Consider the following 14,561-nt stretch of genomic DNA (forward strand, 5'->3'; position numbering starts at 1 on the left):
GGGCGAGGAGATGCCCTCTCCCCAGAAGTGCTGGCAAAATTGTGTGTTTTCACTGGACAGGATGGAGCCACAGATTCTTTGAATCCTCTGAGAGCCACTTGTATTCACTGGGCACCCTTCTCCCCACTAAAGATCCCAGGGCAGTACCCCAGCACCCTCTCAGTTACCCCTTGGGAAAAAGAAAGGGAAGGGACTATGGAGCTGGCCCATCATACAGAGAAGTCCCCCGAGTCGCCCCGAAGGCCTGGTGGCTGCTGCCACACAGCTCAGCATGCTGGAGGTCACTTCCTGATCCTCTGTCCAGTCCGGGCTGCCTGAGGGTTACTCCTCCAGTCTTGAGGAATTCCAATTCCCCATTTGCCTCTCTGATCTTCCCAGCCCAGCATTGCTTCTGGTCTCCCGAGGTGCAGTGAGCTTCGGGGATGGCTGCCCAGTGCCCATCTGGTTTCTCTGCTTTGTTTTTCCCACTGTGCTGAGCTCACAAGTCAGGTGCCCCTTGGGGTCATGAGTGCCAGCAGGAGGAACCCCATAAAGCTCAGAGGCCCCAGAATGGAACAGACTAGATTGTACCCACCTGACTCATTCAAAATACTCATGTGCTTCTTCTTAGTTTTTCCTCTCTGGAAAGATTCTCCAGAAAATTCCTGTTCTCCTGGCAGGAATTTATCAATTCTTGGTGCTTCTCTTGTTTTTCTCCAAAGATGACCTGTGGGCCCCAGGGCAACAGGACCATGTGTGAGGTCGGCGCGGTGCTGGCAGACATCGGTCAGCATGTGTACCAGTGGGTGTACGCTGCAAGCATGGTGTTCGTGCTGGTGTTTGGTGTCACCAAAGGCTTTGTCTTCACCAAGACCACACTGATGGCATCCTCCTCTCTGCATGACACAGTGTTTGATAAGGTATGGCCACAAGCATTGTAGGTGTACCCAGTTATTCAGTCAACAAGGTATACGGAGCACCTGCTGTGTGCCAGGCGTGTTGCTGGGCTCTGGGGACAGCCAGAGCCCTCATAGAGCTTGCAGTCTAGTCTGGGAAGAGTCTCCCAAATAGCTAATTACCAACTGAAGGTAGATTCCAGGGAGCTGTGGGGGTGGATCAGCCCTGAGGCTGGGCTGGGGCATGGAGGCGGGGGAGGCCACTCCACGGCAGAGATGTGCAGGCCAAGAAAGCAACTCCTGCTCCAAAGAGCCCTGAGTGCGACACGTCCCTCAAGAGATCCTTCTGGCCCCTTCCGCATTCCACTGCTGTGGTGGGCAGCAGCCAGGGGCTGGGAGGGCCCTGGCTAGAGCATGTGGGTGGGGCCCACACTTTGGAGGTGAAGAGACAAAGTGAAACTTGGCTTTTTATTGCCATGGGGCACAAAATTCCTTCCTCCGACAAAGGCATCAGCCTCTCCGTCTCAGGCTGCATCCTAGATTTGAAGGGGAAGCCTGACCTGTAGGGGGTCTCTCGGGACTTCCCCACAGAGACTGAATCCCCACATTCACACTCATTCACGGTGGCCACAAGAATGGGGTGCATCCTCCCTTTCCCAAGATCACCTGACACACTGTGTTGTGCCCTGGAAAAAGGGTCAGGCCCTGTGCTCACAATTTCCCCTCCAGCAGAGCGGCAGGGTTTACTAAGCACACATCTCGACTCTGTTTGACTCTCTACCATTCTCCACAGATCTTAAAGAGTCCAATGAGCTTCTTTGACACGACTCCCACTGGCAGGCTAATGAACCGTTTTTCCAAGGATATGGACGAGCTGGATGTGAGGCTGCCGTTTCATGCAGAGAACTTTCTACAGCAGTTTTTTATGGTGGTGTTTATTCTCGTGATCTTGGCTGCTGTGTTTCCTGCTGTCCTTTTAGTCGTGGCCGGCCTTGCTGTAGGCTTCTTCATTCTGTTACGGTAGGCCCATGTGCTATTTACACGAGAAAACGATACACACACACACACTGACTGGGTATCAGGTGATATTGAGCATTGAGTGCTTGCTGTCTTCACTGATGGTCTACCATTGATTTTTTTTTTTGTACTTAGTAAATGCCAGGTGCTATGCTAAGTGCTTTGCATACATCTGGCATTTTAGCCTCAGAGCAACCCTGAGAGGTAGAAATTATTGAAAGATTAAGGCACTGGTCCCAGGCCAAGAAACTAGTAACCATGATTGCTACCTCTCTGCTGATATGTTCCTAACCATGGGGCTCTGCCGTTGCTGCTCTGAGCTTTGAGAAATAACCCCCACCCTAACCATGGGTGTGTTTAGAGAAAGGCCTTAGGCAGCTTTGCACGGTGTGGGGGCGGGGGTTCCCACTGCAGCTGTGCACACCCACCCTGGGGGAAAGCAGGAGGACAGCCATGATTCCAGCCTCCTAGGAGACCTGCCCGGCTCCTCGCTGTTCCTGGGGTGAGCTGGGGCTCCCAGCAGGTAGCATGGTGGGTATTGAGTGAGGGCAAAGGGTTGCAAATCAGAGAAATTTGCATTAGAGCCCCAGTTCTGCCACAACTAGCTGAAGGACCTTGGAGAAGTCAGAGAGGTGCTGCAAACCTCAGTTTCCTCTCTCCCTAATGGTAATCATTGAAATATATGCCTCACCTGTTTCAGAGGGCTTGTGAGGATCAGGGAGACTACACAACCAATGGCTTGTTGGTTAAAAATGGAATAAGCTGTTATGCAAGAGTTTCCATAAAAACCAATAACTAAAAATAATCATTTATCATGATCTTAGGTGTTCCCAGCCAGTGGGATAGTTATTGTAGATCTGACAGACAATCCCCCAAATTATAAAATATTCAACCCACAAACCCTGGACTTGCTTTCACCTGTGCACAGGATTATGCTCCTAGACGTGCCCAGCCAGTGGATTAGTTATTGTAGATCTGAAAGAGAATCCTCCAAATAAAATATTCAGCCCACAAACCCTGGACTTGCTTTCACCTGTGCACAGGGTTGTTGGTTTTCACACTCAGATCCTAGTTTTAGAAATAATTGCTGTGGCCACAGTGTGGAGGGTGAATGGAGCTACAGAAAGGTCAAGGCAGACTATAGGGCGGGAGTCCCTTGAAATGTACAGTCTGTGTGAGAGAATTAATGAGGACCAGATGTAGGCAGCAGCAGTGGGAACAGAAGAGAGGTGTGGATTTGAGAGCCATTTCCAAGGTAGTGTCATCAGGGTTTCACTTCCCACGTCTGGTGGAATTTTGGGTGTTGGGGGATGGGAGAGGCAAAGGATGATTTCAAGGTGGAGAGCGACGTGAAGAGAGATACAGGTGGTACAGGAGGAGAAGCAGTTTGGGGAATAAGAATACCAGTTTAGTTTCAGATGCTTCAGTTCTGTTCAACAAGTCAGCTGATGGTGTCCGTGGACAGTGGCAAATGCGGGTGTGGGAATGTGCTGGGGCAGGAGAGCTGGACTCTGTGCAGGGGCAGGTGTGGCTCTGGGAGCTGACACTGTGCCCTAGGGAGCTGGGAGAGCTGGACTTTTGCTGCTGTCTTCACTGTTCCTGCAGTGATCCTGAGGAAGCGAAATTGTTAGGGTGTCCATGTTCTTGAAGGGTGTCCAGGTTCTTCACGTCCTGAGCAAAGAATTGGACAAAACGCACAAAGCAAGGAAAGAAAGAAGCAACAAAAGCAGAGATTAAAAATGAAAGTACACTCCCACAGGGTGGGAGCAAGCCTGAGCATAGGGGCTCAAAGCTCAGTTACAGAGTTTCCTGGGGTTTAAATACCCTCTAGAGGTTTCCCATTGGCCACCTGGTGTACGCCCCATGCAAATGAAGTAGTGGCCCATGATCAGTCTGATTGGTTGCAGAAAGTGACTAATCAGAGGCTGAAGTGAAGTTACAAAGTTACTCCTATACAAATGAAGACTTGGCCTGCCACCAGCCTGATTGGTTGTGAGAGGGGACTAATCAAAGGTACATCTGTCACCCAGAAAAAGACAGGGGCAGGTGTGCAAGGAGAGTAGCCTTTAAGCCTTTTGTTACCTAGGCAGGGAAAGTTGGGGTTTTCCTTTTGATTTAGTTCTAGGAAGTCAATGTGAATTGGCCTTAGGTTCCCTGCCTCCAGACCCTCTTCTCCTGTCTCCAAATGAAATGGTCCGGGTCTCCAAACTCAAGGGTTTATTGTGATGATCAAATACAAATAATTTCTGAGAGTCATTTACAGGATAAAAGCAAGTCCTGGATGTCATTCTTACAGTGGATTCTTTGGGCTCATGTTCCTTTTTGTCATTCCTGTGTTTGATCGTTGCTCTTGTCTGTCCTCCTGTTTATGCAGTTGATTTACTTAGTAAAAGCTCTTTCTCTGCTCTGTACCCACCCCTCTAGCTATAAAGACTAGACAGACCAGAGCTCGTCCTGCTTGAATTATCCAAGTGTTTCCAACCAACTCACTTTAGCTCTGCACTTATGAGGCTTCCCTCCTTGCTGCCCTGGGTTTGTTTTAGCTGAGAGTCTGGAGGTTTGATTGTCTTCTCTCTCGGGGGCCAGCCAGCTGCTGTACACACCCGAGGTCCCTGGTCTCCTGCTCACCAGGGCTCCTGGAGCTTCCACACAAAGGGGAGCTGCATCCCATGGGGGTTTGGTTTTAAAGTCAGCTATAATGATGTTCATTCAAAATTACCTTTGAAAATTCCTTTAGAAGGCCACATGTTGGCAGTTGACACACCAGGTTTTCTTCCAGAGTTAGATCAGATCACTTTTTCTCTGGCTGGGCACCAAAAAGTGGTTGGCTGATACGTAGGGGCTATGCTGTATGAGAAATTTTGGTTTTTGAAAACTAGAATCACGCCTTGTGGAGTGAGACTTTCCTGATACGAGAAACAGCACCGTGGCCAAACGAAGGCGCGGCTGACTCATGGTTCTCACGCTTCCGCCATTCCCACACCTGGGGCAGGCACCACTGCAGAACGGCAGGCCCGCTTTTCATCCCCAGTTAGACGGCACCGTCTCTGACTTAAGCACTGTGCTGAGTGCCTAGTTGGCTCTGCATATGTGAGGGCAAGCCTGATGAGACCTCACTTTGTGGCCCACTTGGCTCCTTTCAGTTTTCTTCCAGCATTTTCCACAGAGGAGTCCAGGAGCTCAAGAAGGTGGAGAATGTCAGCCGGTCACCCTGGTTCTCCCACATCTCCTCCTCCATGCAGGGCCTGGGCATCATTCACGCCTATGGCAAGAAGGAGAACTGCATCACCCAGTGAGTCCCATGTGGGGCCCTGCCCCAGGCTCCCACGCTTCATGCCTGACTCCGATGGGGAGGGCACAGGAGGAGGGAAGTCTGGGCTGCTGGGGGCTGATCACAAAGTTGGAAGAATCAGGAGGAGTCCTTGAAGACACTTGGCCTCACAGCCTGTCTTCCAGCATCTGGAAGACATCTAGGTCCCCAGAATATGTGAATGAGGAGAGCTTGTTCAATGACAGCCTCATTTGTTCTATTTTTCATTCTAAAAGTAAAAATGTGTTTGATTCAGGAAGATAGGGCAAAGCAGAAAAAAGAAGAAAAAATCACTTATAGCCCCGCCCCAAACCCAAACCTATTAATTTTTTCACATATTTCCTTCCATTTTTTCTTCTTTTTTTTTCTATTCATGGGGTCTTCTTTTTCTTCTTATTTATAATCATTTCTTAAATTTATTTAACGATTTAAAATAGCCTGTTTCATGTTATTACATGATTCTTGTAAAAATAATTTCTAAAGGCCACCTTTCATTTCACTTAGCATTTTCTTCTTTTTAAAATACGGGGACTACGTTAGTAAATCTCTCTGGCATCTTTCAGCTTCAAACTTCTGAAATACGACATAAAATTTATAAATCAGACTGGGCGTGCTGGCTTACACCCGTAATTCCAGCACTTTGGAAGGTCGAGGCGGGTGGATCATCTGAGGTCAGGAGTTTGAGACCAGCCAGGCCAACATGACGAAACCCCATCTCTACTAAAAATACAAAAATTAGCTGGGTGTGGTGGTGGGCACCTGTAATGTCAGCTACTTGGGAGGCTGAGGCAGGATAATCACTTGAACCTGGGAGGCGGAGGTTACAGTGAGCTGAGATTGTGCTACTGCTCTCCAGCCTGGGCGACAGAGTGAGACTCTGTCTCAAAAAAAAAAAAAAAAAAAAAGGATAAATCACAGTAGGTTCACTGCAGTAACAATAACCCCAAATCTTAGGGAGTTCATGCAATACATTTTTATTTTTCCTGATGTCACAATTTAGTGAAGGTCCATGGGGCAACAGTAGGTGATTGTACTCCACACTCAGGCATAGTCTGTTTCTATCTGGGGATCTTCCGTCCCAAGGGCCCTGGGGTATTTTCTCCGATCTTCTGTGTTGGGCCGGAAGACAAGGCGAGAGGCCAGGAAGGAGGACCCAGGGGGATTTTATGGTCCAACCTTAGCAAAGTGTCCCAAGATTTCTGCACATTCATTGGCCAGATTGGAGTCATATGGGCTCACCTAACTGCACGGGAGGCTGGGAAATGTAGTCCAGCTGTGTCCAAAGGAGGAAAAGAAAATGGAGTTTGGTGAATCCATAGCAGCCTTTCCCACTTTCTATCTTTTCCTTCCTTAAAATGCCAACACACCCTTCAGAGAGAAAGAATTAGATGCAGTTCTAAAGGGTGCATCAAATGCATTCTAAGTTTGGAATTGCATTAAATTTTTTTATTTATTTTTATTTTTATTTTTTGAGACAGAGTCTTGCTCTGTCACCCAGGCTGGAGTGCAATGGCATCATCTCAGCTCATTGCAACTTCTGTCTCCTGGGTTCAAGCGATTCTCTTGCCTCAGCCTCCCAAGTAACTGGGGCCCAGCTAATTTTTGTATTTTTAGTAGAGACAGCATTTCACCATGTTGGCCAGGCTGGTCTTGAACTCCTGACCTCAAGTGATCCACCCGCCTTGGCCTCCAAGAGTGCAGGGATTACAGTGAGCCACTGCAACCAGCCTGGAATTGCATTAAATTTAGAATTGCCTCTAATTCTCTCCCTCACACACCCTCCATTTTACCACCCAGGATCTCAGAGTAGACTTGACATCACACCTTGTCTTTAGTTCAGTCAGCACCTAGTCCTGACCCTAGTTTGACCTGAACATCGTTTGTCAAGAGTCCTGCCTCACACATAGACCCTTCCAAAGTCCTGGCCATGAGGAAAGCCCATGGAGCCATTAGTCTACTCACCCACAACAAACACACATGCAAGCTTTGTCTTCCCACAGCTTCTACTCCAAGATTTCTGACAGAATCCTATAGGGAGCCAAGAATGACTGATGGGGGTTCCCTTCTTTTAATAGTTTCTTTCCAGAGGGCTTGGGTTTCTGACGTGTATTGCTTTTGCCACCAGACAAAAATGCTACAGCTTAAAAAATTTAAAAAGGTTAGAGGTCAAATTCCAACTTGATCCCAGCTAGTGATTTTGTTTCTATGCAATCTAACCAGCCACACAGATAAGACCACAGGTGACTTCCAGGTCCTGGAGGCTGTCAGTTGAATTTGTATGCTGTATAGCTATGTGATAGAAACAGCGCTGTGTTTTGAAGAATATTTTGACTAAGCTCTGGGGAAAATAAGTTAGAGTTGAAACAGAGAGGAGGAGAGGGCAGCAGAGCCCAGGGCGGCTGGTCAGAGGGGTTTCCAGGCAGAACTCTGGGAGGCCTTCCAGGACAGCGTGGAGCAGCAGTGCCTGAGGACGTTCACAACTATGCCAGGGGAGGAATTGTACCTCCTTAGGGCTTTAAGCATGGGAGGGTTTTCATTTTTCCCCTAATAGTTTCTACCAGCTGTTCTCATGAAGCCCTTCCCCACTAGATCAGGGAAGCCACAGTGGCAATTGAATATGATATCTCTTTTGGTTAATGGTCAGCTCAGTGCGGTGAAAATTTCAATCTTGCATATGTTCAAGCCACAGGTCTCTTTCCCCCAGAGACTTGGTGTGGCAAGGCTATGCTGTGTGTGTGTGTGTGTGTGTGTGTGTGTGTGTGTGTGTGTGTGTGTGTATGTGTCAGGTGGGGCAGGCTTGCAATTGAGAAGCACCTGCTCTGTGCTTTTAAACACCCTCTTCCTTTTCTCCAGGCCTGGCTCTCTGATGCCCATGTGGGGGAACTGGGGAGGGGACAGCAGGAAGAACACATCCTTGGGTGACTGGCACCTCTGGGCCATTCTCTCCTTTCTGCTACCCTTTCCTGCTGCTGCAGTGCACTGTGCAGATGTGGGACAGCAGCTTGGAGGCCCCCAGCAGGGCCAGAACCCCAGGAGTTCTGCCAGCATTGCTGCATCGGTAGGAGTCGCTGGGTCTTCCTGTGAGTTCTGCCTGGCAGCCCTCATACTGCACTCCTCTGATGTGGAGACCCCTTTGCTTCATGCCAGGGACCGTCACATCAAGACTGCAGCCTCCAAGGTCATCTTCCTTCTGCTATCTCAGCCCTAGGAACTGTGGAGCTGATGGGATCCACCTTCCATACGTCTGGGGAATGCGGAACTCCAGGGGTGGGTCTTGCCCCCGTCCCCTGGCTGTGTCATCTCCCTGTCACTCCACTCTCTGCTTCTTTCCCCGTCTCCAAGCCCTTTGGCTCCATGGACATGCAGAAGGGATGCAAGGTGTCAGCTTCCTCTCCTTGAAGAGGCTCCCAGCTTTATAAGCAATTGTCTTCAATCTTCTTTCTCTGATTCAGGGAGGGAAACCTAACATGCACCCTCCCTTCCCTCCTCTACAGTCACAAACATTGATTTCCCTAAAGGTGACCTCCTCCACAACCCACCCCCACCCTTTCTATAGATCAAGGGGGCCAATTGTCAATTCCACAAAGCCTTTGAGGGTGGCTGACTCCATGATAGGGATCCTTTGAAGTCAGAATGTGAAGCACTCAGCACCTCTTCTTTTCAGCTGTAGATTCTAGCTGCCAGTTCTGGGAAAGACAGAAAGAGCCACTTAGCACCCTACTCTATTGCCACATGAGATTTCCCAAAATATGTGCAAATCAAAGATGTCTAGAGTGGCAGATTTTTAAGAGCATGAATATATGTTCATTTTTGTAAGAGTTTGCTATGTGAGAGTGCATTCCCTTGATTAAAAATTCCTTGGCCTCATTTCTCCAGTCACCCTAACCTTAAGTCTACAGCACAACCTGATCTCCTGCTTTTTCTGATTTTCTTGACTGTAGGTTTAAGACGCTAAACGATGAAAACTCCAGTCACCTCCTCTACTTTAACTGTGCTCTCAGGTGGTTTGCGCTGAGAATGGATATCCTCATGAACATCCTTACCTTCATTGTGGCCTTGTTGGTGACCCTGAGTTTCTCCTACATCAGTACTTCATCCAAAGGCCTGTCATTGTCATACATCATCCAGGTAATGCCTGGTGCAAAGTTGGGCTTAGTCTGGAGGCTCTGGCCTATAATACATCAGGGAGGGTGCTTTTGGATGGACACAACAAAAACCCCAACTCGAATGGGTTTAAACGAGAAAGGGAGCTTAGTGGCTCACATCATTAAAAAGTAGGATGGTTGTGTGGACTTCAGGCACAGTGGGATCATGGCTCTGAACTTTGCCCATGCCCTGTGATGACTTTCCTCACAGGTGGCCAGCAGCCTCTGGGGTCTACAGCAAAGAGGAAGCAGAAAGAAAGCATTTCCTGGCCCAGCCACAGAGGCAGAAGCCTGGAGCTTTACTGTTATTGGAGGAAAGCATTTCCTGCCCCAGCCATGGAGGCAAAAACCTGGAGCATTACTCTTATTGGATTAATTTAGGCATCCCGGAACTAATTAGTGGTTTGGTGGGATATGGATCATTGGTTAGGCTAGGGATGGAGTTACACCCATTTCCAACTTTAAGTCACATAGCTACTCCACAGTGGAGGGAGTGAAATGAATGCTGGAGAGATGGTCATAATGTCGATGACAAATAATTACTGACTTCTCTTCTTGGTTGCTTTTTTTTTTTCTTTTGAATAACAATAATAGGTGAACATATGGCATTGATTGTGATTGGCTTCAGGCCCTGTCTTTTAACTAAATTAATTCATTTCCTCCGCACAACAACCCTCTAATACTGCCGTGATCCCCATTTTGCAGATGAAGAAACTGAGCCCCAGAAAAGACTTGTCCCAAGATCATACAGCTGTCACATGTGAGGGCCAGGATTTGAACACAGGCCACCTGGACCTCATGTTTGTTTGAATCTTGTTATCTTTGGAAACTTTTTTGACATAGTCCTTATTCTTAGTGCTCTGAAACTCTGGGATAATGTATCTGAATGTGGGTCTTTATTCATGTGTTCTGTTTGATGCTGTGAGTTCTTTAAGATTAAAGTCAAATTTATCATCAGCTTGGAAACATTTCTCCTGTTTCTCCTTCATTTTGACAATGTCCTCTTTTTCTTTGTTTTTTTTTTTTTCTTACTGTATTCATGTCAGTTGAATATTGAATTTCTTGCGTCAATTCTCTATGTTTCTTTTTCTTTTCTCTCAGTTTCCATGTTCTTGTCTTTTTATCTTGGAAATTTTCGTTAGCTTTGCCATTCAGCTATTCCTTGAATTTTAAATTTGGCAATCATGTATTCATATATATAATTCCCACAAGCTCTTATTCTCTGAGTTTTTAAAAGAATCATTTTTTACATGGATGCAGCATATTTTTGAATCTCTCTGAGGATATTAATATTAATTAGTGTATTAGTTTTCACACTGCTGATAAAGACATACCTGAGACTGGGTCATTTATAAAGAAAAAGGAGTTTAATGGACTCACAGTTCCACGTGGCTGGGGAGGCCTCATAATCATAGTGGAAGGTGAAAGGCACGTCTTACGTGGTGGGAGACGAGAGAATGAGAGCCAAGTGAAAGGGGAAACCCCTCATAAAATCATCAGCTCTCGTGAGACTTATTTACCACCATGAGAACAGTATGGGGGAACTGACCCCACGATTCAATTATCTCACAACCCACTGGGTCCCTCCCACAACATGTGGGAATTATGGGAGCTACAATTCAAGATGATTTGTGTGGGGACAAAGCCAAACCATATCAATTAGAGTCTTTTTTTCCCCTCCTAAACTCTCCTCCCTTCTTTGACTTGCATCTGTTTCTTCCAGAGGTAGTTTTTCTCTTTGTTTCTCTCGTTCTTGCTCTTTCATGCCATTGGTTTTGTCCATTTGTCTCCTGACCCATTTCTATTTAACCCCGGGGAACTGGGTTGGGTTTTCAGAGTTGCCTCTGCCTTTGTTTCACCTTGCTAGGTGTCTCCTGATGGGAAATTTTATGACTGCAGGTAGGTAGGTGGTGGGGCTTTTCCATAGGCTGGCTTCACTTCAGGAAAGCAGCCAGGGAGCTGGCCTTTAGGTACCCAAATGCAAGACTTAAAGAAGTTTTTATGCAGGGGACTATTCAGAGAGCCCCATTTATCCCCAGGCAGTTAATTCAATTTCTTTAGAGAAAATCATGTTTATGTGTGTGTGTCTGTGTGCACGTGTGCTCCCATGCCTAAGGATAAAGGGTCCAACTAACTCTGGTTAGGAGAAAGAAGAGGGGAAGAGGAGTGAGTGAACCAGACAGGAGTGGTTGTCTATATAGAGAGCCTATCAGCCAGCCTCTTTGTGGGCCCCCTTCTCACACCTGGAGCCTCTCTGGATTCTGCTCTTTAAACTCTAGCATGCTCTGCTTCCATTTTATCAAAAGGCTTTCATCCTCTTTCCATCTTGCAGAAATTTGTAGCTTATTCACTGCTCTCTCTTCTCAGTCCCCTTACTGTTAAAGGTCTATTCTTTATGGAAAATTTCTCTGATATCATTTAAATGGTATTTTGGGAAGAAGGAGAAACAAAAATGTATTCTCTGTACTCTCTCTTAAGTGCGGAAAAATGAATTTTCCTTGGGTAACCAGTTTCCTGTATTGATAGATGTCTTCATTTGTTGTTGCCTAATAAAATATCAAACAGATGATGTTGAGCAGTTTCCCTTAATTGGTCCAAGTAAAACAGCTTTCCCCAACTAAGGTCATGCTTTTGGGCGATATTATCAGCTTTCCATGAGATTGTTTTCAAACATTCCTGTAAGGTCGTGCACAGCAATGAGATCTATGGGAACACTTGCTCTCCAGCTGGCTCTGTGGCTTCATTGAGCATTAGCCCCCTTTGGAGAACACAGAATCAAAATGACAGCACTCCACTTGAGACTAGAGAAGACTCCCTAGATGGATGAGAAATTGGCATGAAATCCCACAGAGCAGAAAGTGAATGCAAAGTGACATCATATCACATCACGTAGGAGAATAAGCACTACCTGGGGCCAGCACTGTGCCTTTGTGGGCATCCTAAACCTGGGAGGGCTGCCGTGGCCTTGGGAGCTGATACTCTCGCATTTAGCAAAAGATGTATATGCCCTTCTCAAGGGCAGGGTTCATTCATTCACTCGCCAGGTATCCCCTGAGCACCCACCATGAGCCAGGAACTGTGCTAGTGGCTGTGGAATCAGCAGTCAGCGGTCCGGAAAAGTCCTGCCTTCATTCTAGTGGGCAGCTGGAATAAATGAGGGGCAAGTAAATAGATGAGAAGCTCAGAAGGTGTTTAAATGTTAGGAAGACAACGAGTGGAGGAATGTGGCTGTCGGAAGGGGAAGCAACATTTCATACAACAGCCAGAGGAGGCCTCTGCTGGGAGGTGGCTTCCAAGCTGAGACCTGAAGGATAAAGAACCAGCCAAGGAAGACTGGAAGAAAGAGTGCCTCAGGGAAGGGCTCAGCGGTAGGCATGATTCTGCCATGTTTGAGGATCTGAGAAGCCCACATGGCTTGAGCAAGGTGGTATGAAGTGCCGGCAGAGTAGAATATGTAGAGCTTTGTAAGCCAGGGGCGGTGTATTACCCGTATTCCAAGACTGGGTTTCTCAACCGTGGCACTGTGGGCTTTGGGGCTGGATATTCCTTTTGGTGAGGGGCTGTTCTGTGCACGGTAGGATGTTCAGCAGCCTCCCTGGCTCTGCCCATGAGATGCTGGTATTACGTCCCTCCCGCCAGGTTGTGACGACCCAACCTGTCTCTAGACATTGCCAAATGTCCTCTGTGGGGCAGGTTGAGAGCCACTGCTCTAAAGAAGTGGAAACTGTTGAACTGTATTAAGCAGGGAGGCCTGCTGAGGGGCTCTCAGAGGGTCTGCACCCATAGCGCTCTCCACATCACGCACCTGCTTGCGCCCCCTGCCTCTTTGCTGCTAAGACCGCTTGCTTCTTACTAGAGCATTCTTATCCCGAGTTTGACTGGTGGACTTCTTCTTATCATAAATGCCTCAGCTCACACAGTCCTCTGGAACCCCCTGTCTAAGGTAACTCTCCAGCCCCAGCCCCTCTCCCACATCAACCTGTTTTCGGGACATTCTTGTCACTCCCGCAGTGGCCTTGTGCACCATCCCCGCCAGTCCACTAGAATGGAAGCTGCGTGAGTGCAGGGATCTTGTCCTATAAACTTCAACCCTGGAAACAGGCGCCCCGACCAGTACCTGGCCCATGGCTACTGCTCAGTCAATGAAGTTCACTAATGCATGAGATGGCCCTGCCTCTAGCCCACTTGGTGACAAATGCTGTGGCTGCCCCATCCTTCCAGGGTAGGCTGGACGTTCCGGGCATTCTCACACCCAGAAGCAAGGGCAGCAATGACTGAAGGAGTTAGTGGCTATGTACCTCCGTGTACCCCAGCTTTCTTGCCCCGGCACGGGACAGTTCCGAGGTGTGCTCCATTCAGTGTCCCAGAGCTCCCAGACCAGCCGGACTCTCAGTTGCCCACAGCGGTAACGTCTCACAAATGCATCTGGTATGGGCGGCCTCTCTTCCCCTGCTCACTCCTCCATCCCCTCCTGGTACAATCTGGGTTCACCGCCTATGTTCGTTTGTGAAGGCTGCTGTGACAAATTACATGCTTGCAGGCTTCAAACAAGAAAAAGGTATTCTTTCACTGTTGTGGAGTCAGACGCCCGCACTCAAGGTGTTGACAGGGCCAGCTTCCCTCCGGAGGCTTGGGAGAATCTTTCTTCTCTCTTCCAGCTTCTGTGGCTGCTGGCCATCCCTGGCATCTCTTGTCTTGTAGCTGCATCACTTCAGTCTCTGCCTCTGCCTTCACGTCCCCTTCTCCTCGGTGACTTCTCCTCTGTCTCTTATAATGACATTTATCACTGGACTTAGGACCCACCCAGGTGATCCAGGATGATATCAAGATCCTTATTAACACCTGCAAAGATCCGCTCTCCAAATGAGAGAGCATTCGCAGGTTCCAGGGATTAGGAAATGGACACATCTTTTAGGGGTGGGGGACACCATTCAACCTGCGCTAATACACTTCTTGCAGTCAAATCTTGGGGTTGGCTTTTGGGAGATCCAGGCCTAAGGTGGGTGACCTTAGCAAGCCACATGCCCCAGCCTGAGCCTTGACTTTCTCATTACTACAGCAAGAAGACAGGCTTGATGGTTTTCTGGTCTCTTATGGTAACGTGGTTTTCAGTTGCTTTTTGAGCAAGGGGTTAGGGGAAGGCTGCTCTGAGATGCAAGACCCTGCCAGGTGGCAGCAAGGGGCCGATACCCAGCAGTTCTGCAGCTCCCAGGG

General features: G+C 48.0%; 1 protein-coding gene across 1 annotated transcript in view; it reads left to right on the top strand.

Annotated features, from left to right (window-relative positions):
• ABCC12 (ATP binding cassette subfamily C member 12) overlaps positions 1-14,561 on the top strand; it is a 69,987-nt gene that overhangs the window by 40,816 nt on the left and 14,610 nt on the right. The window contains 3 exon segments of the mRNA XM_058440953.1: positions 702-899; positions 1,669-1,895; positions 9,144-9,330. Coding sequence (XP_058296936.1) covers positions 702-899; positions 1,669-1,895; positions 9,144-9,330 — 612 coding nt within the window.

The sequence above is a fragment of the Hylobates moloch genome, unplaced genomic scaffold, assembly GCF_009828535.3.
Source record: "Hylobates moloch isolate HMO894 unplaced genomic scaffold, HMol_V3 SCAFFOLD_6, whole genome shotgun sequence".
Taxonomy (NCBI): domain Eukaryota; kingdom Metazoa; phylum Chordata; class Mammalia; order Primates; family Hylobatidae; genus Hylobates; species Hylobates moloch.